General features: G+C 39.2%; 1 protein-coding gene across 1 annotated transcript in view; it reads left to right on the top strand.

Annotated features, from left to right (window-relative positions):
- The window catches only part of LRRC31 (leucine rich repeat containing 31), a 48,447-nt gene extending 46,112 nt beyond the window's left edge, over window positions 1–2,335 (top strand). Inside the window, 1 exon segment of the mRNA XM_061192756.1 lies at window positions 1,953–2,335. Within this exon segment, the coding sequence (XP_061048739.1) occupies window positions 1,953–2,284 (332 nt within the window). The 3' untranslated portion in view covers window positions 2,285–2,335.
- Window positions 2,336–4,702: the final 2,367 nt, after the last annotated feature.

Genomic DNA, 4,702 nt, shown 5'->3' on the forward strand with positions numbered 1-4,702 from the left:
TTCTCAAAGAATAAGCCTTTGGTTTGTTTTGTCTTCCTGAACTGGACACCATTAAACATATTTAAATTATTTCATTTAAAGTTATTAAAATTTGCTTCTTCAATTTTTTAATTTTTTGGTCTGCATCATATTTTATTAATCATAGCTCCAGCCATTATATATTGTTTCTTAATTTTTACTACCAGGTTTTCTTCCTCAGGTCAAATTTATACTTTTACATTTTGTCAAGGGTATTTTTTCCTTCTTTCAATTTTTAGTCAATAACAAGTATTGCTGTGTGTGGCTTTAAACATTGCCACTTAACTGTTTTGATTATTTCTAATAGAAACTTTAAGAATTTGTTAATCATGAGTAGTTTGTGTTTTACTCTTTTGTAAATAACAGCATTGGTTTTTTCATATAGTAAGCTACAAAAATAGTATTTTCATGACCTATGATACTATTACCCAGATTTTAAAAAATATAACGCACATAAAATACTAAAATATAATAAATAGAGTACTCACATCATTGGAAAATTCAAATAGTATAGGAAAGGTAAAACAATGTCTGAGATTTGCTTTAAAATACTAAAAAGCAAACAAACAAAAAGTAGGGGAAGGGGACTGGATGAGCCAAGATCAGTGTAATGAAAATAGCGTTGAAGCTGATTGATGGGAAGATGGGAGTTCTCACTCCTATTCCATCTACTTTTTATATGTTTGAAAATGTCTGTAACAGAAAACTTTCTAAAGGGAAAAAGCATGCACATTATCTTTAACACTTAGCTAGGTCCTGAGAACATGGTGAGTAATGTTCCAAGACAGAAAGATAGGAAGGGACACGATCAACATGAACACCTAGGGACCAAATGCAGCTGTTGAGTGCCCTGACTAGGATGATGAAAATGATGGGAAGGGAGCATCCCACTTGGTGTGGAAGCCATGATGTGTGAGGAATGATTGAAGGACCAGGGCGTGTTTAGGCCTACAGGGGGGACATTTGAGGGGACCTGACTGTTGTCCAACACTGCATGGTTGGCACGAGGAAGGAGCTGAGGTTCCCAGCAGGCTGAGGTGGGCAGTGGGGAAAGTCAGATAGGGTCTAGAGGCATGGCTTCCTCCCGCTGAGAGTTGCTTCCCTCTGTTGGGGCAACCTGAAGAGGGACTTCAGGCAGAGTTGGGCTGGTCCCCAGTAGAGAAGCTGTGAGAGGGATTTCTCTCTGATCATTGATCAGGTTGAATGAGGAGCCTTCCAAGGTCCCTTCCAACTCTGAGATTCTACACATCTCATCTCTGTAATCCATTCCTGTTTTTGGCTGAAAAGGGAAGCATGTCCTGTCTGCTTTGGCTGTCTCTCCTAGCTCCTTTTCTTAGCTTCATCATTAACTGTTATTTATTGAGAGCCATTTTGGGTAGTACTGTGATATGTGCTATTCAAAGGAAAACTTGATCCATGTATTAAATTCTCTAATTGACCCATGAATTAGAAATTATCCAAGCATATTTTGCCCATGGAAAGTGCTCAATTAAATAACTGTTGAATGAAGAATGAATAAGCAATGAATAATTAAACAGCATTAAACAGCAAGAAAACTCTTCAGAAATGGTCCTGAGTTAAAGCCGGTGAGCCATCACTCTTCACCTTTAATTAGAGAAAGTCTGCAGTAAGAGCTGGGACTCCAGTGGAGCAGAGAGCAGGAACTCGACAAAAAAGACACTCTTTGGTATGGGATTTGGAAAGAGAAAGAAAAATCCATTTTCAAGCTGTACATGAAATGCAGAGAGGAAATTTGTTACTAGAGTAATTTCAGATGCCCTGAATAAAACTGCTAGCTAATAACATTTCATTACTAAGTATCAATCTTGTCATTACGAATCCTGGAGCTACTGTGTTGTGTTATTGGAAGTGGGAAATGGTCACACTAGAAAGTATCCTTGGCTTTTAGCATTTAGAGTGATTTTGTTTTTCAGCATAGGTAATCCAGACAGGTCACCTGGCCAGGCTGCGGAAGCTGGACCTGAGCTATAATGATAGCATCTATGATGCAGAATGGACCATCTTCTGCCAAAACCTGTGGCTCCTCAAAGAGTTAACCGAGCTGGATATTAGCCTTCAGCCATCAGCTTTTCGGGAGTGTGGACAATGGTTTAGACACTTGTTATGTGCCGTGACCAAACTTCCTGAGATCACCGAGATAGGAATGAAGAGGTGGGTCCTCCCAGCCTCACAGGAGGAAGAACTAGAAGGCTTTGACCAAGATCACAGAAGCAGCGTTCACTTTGACCATGGTGGGTTTCAGTAAGCTGACTTCCCAAGGCTCAACTAAGCTACACACCATCCTAAGGGGGAGGAAAAGAACAAGAGTGAATCCCGGTGAAATCAAGGAGTACCAGCTTCTGGGCTGTTTGGTGGGATTTACAGTACAAGAGCTTTGTAAATATATATTGTCTATAATAATCTAATGTGAGCATGTCTTTATTCTCTATTTTATAAAACAAGAATGACATTTTTCAAAGGATTTTCATTTGTTTTGATATATAGTTAGTTCACTTACTGTTTAGAAGCCCTGACAAAAGTGCTTAGATTCTGGTACTGCATCTCCTTTTGTCTTGCCCTGGAATTTTCTGCCTCTCTTTTCCTAAATATTTTAAATATAAGGGTGTGTGTTTATGTGTATGTGCGTGTGTGTGTGAAATTCTAATGTGAAAGGCACTAACTGTGGAACATTTTCATGTTATCTTTACCATTATATGTATCTTAATGTGGTCCACTCACATTTTTATCAGAAAGTATTCCTTTCAGTGGTTTAGTATTTTATGTTCTCTTGGCTTTTATCTCAGATATAAACCATGAACACTAATAATGGCCACTGACATACAAATCTTAATTAAAAGTGGTCGAAAATTCAAAACCCAGTATCAAAAAATACCTTGTTAAAGTAAAGTAAAATATTTTGTTGCTAAAATAAACAAATTAACATATTACCTCTGAGCATTTCCTTGACATGGAATTTGCCACATAAAACCTACTTAACTCATTAAAGTTTCTGTGCTGCTCTAAGTGATTTTTTATTTTTCTCTTACTAGAGCATGAAATTCACTGCATGGCAGAAGGGTCTGTTCACACACTTCTATTCTGATATGCTCCAGTCAAGTTAGGTTTTGCTTTCTTCTTGCTACGCTAATAACTCGTATTGCAATCATTGCTTGAAAGACACGTAGAATTTGAAATCAATACCACTCTAAAAGAAAAAGTCATCATGGGAATTCCCTGGCAGTCCAGTGGTTAGGACTCGCTGCTTTCACTGCTGTTGGCCTGGGTCCAATCCCTGGTCAGGAAACTAAGATCCCACAAGCCATACAGTGTGGCCAAAAAAAAAAGTCATCAGGGTGAGGAGGTCTTGAGTGGTATAAATGGGGATGTTTTAGGTAATGATTCTTCACTTCTTTGGGCATTCCCATGAATTCCATGAACACCTGTGCTCATGCAAAAACCTATGAACAAATGTTCATAGCAGCTTTATTCATACTAGCCAAAAACTGGAAACAGAGCAACACCCTTCAAAGGGTGAATGGTGAAACAAACTATGCAATACTACTCAGCAACCAGAAAGGAATGAACTATTGATACATGCACTACTTGGATGGACTGGAAGTGAATTATACAGAATAAAAAGGCCAGTCCCCGGGCTTCCCTGGTGGCGCAGTGGTTGAGAATCTGCCTGCCAATGCAGGGGACACGGGTTCAAGCCCTGGTCTGGGAAGATCCCACATGCTGCGGAGCGACTAGGCCCGTGAGCCACAGCTACTGAGCCTGCACGTCTGGAGCTTGTGCTCCGCAACAAGAGAGGACGCGATAGTGAGAGGCCCGCACACCACGATGAAGAGTGGCCCCCACTTGCCACAACTAGAGAAAGCCCTCGCACAGAAACGAAGACCCAACACAGCCATAAATTAATTAATTAATTAATTTAAAAAAATAGTAAGGTTATGATGCTGGTATATAGTATTAAAAAAAAAAAAGGCCAGTCCCCAAATGTTACATACTATGTGATTCCATTTACATGATCTTCTTGAAATAACAAAATTACAGGGTAGGGATTGGAAGAGGGGTAGGTGGTAGGTGTGACTAAAAGCAATAGCACAAGCTCCCTTGGTGGTGATAGAACAATTCTGTATCTTGATTGTGGTGGTAGCTTCACAAAAGCTACATGTAAGAAAATTGCATTGGACTACACACACTCACACACACACACAGACACACACATGCACACACACAAAAGTGCACGTTTAAGTGATGGAATCTGAATAAGCTCTGTGGCTGGTAGTGATATCCATTTTCTGGTTTTGTTACTGTACTATAGTTATGTAGGATGTCAACACTGAGGGAGGGTGAAGGGTGCATGGACCTCCCTGTACATTTCTTTGGAACCTCCTGTGAATTATTTCATAATTAAAAGTTTTAAAAGTAGACATGATAGTACAGTGAACCTCCATGTACCTATCACATGCTTCTACAATTACCAATTTTTGGCAAATCTTGTTTCAGTTGGATCCTCCACACTTACCTCTCCCTGATATTATTCTGAAGCAATTCCCAGGCATCATAGCATTTTTATCCATCAACATTTCAGTAAAAGAACCTTTATTTTTATAAATAACCATAACTCTGTGAATAATTTTTGTGTGGTAGGCATCTAATTCCTGGAGATTTTGCCTTC

The sequence above is a fragment of the Eubalaena glacialis genome, chromosome 6 (genome assembly GCF_028564815.1).
Source record: "Eubalaena glacialis isolate mEubGla1 chromosome 6, mEubGla1.1.hap2.+ XY, whole genome shotgun sequence".
NCBI lineage: Eukaryota > Metazoa > Chordata > Mammalia > Artiodactyla > Balaenidae > Eubalaena > Eubalaena glacialis.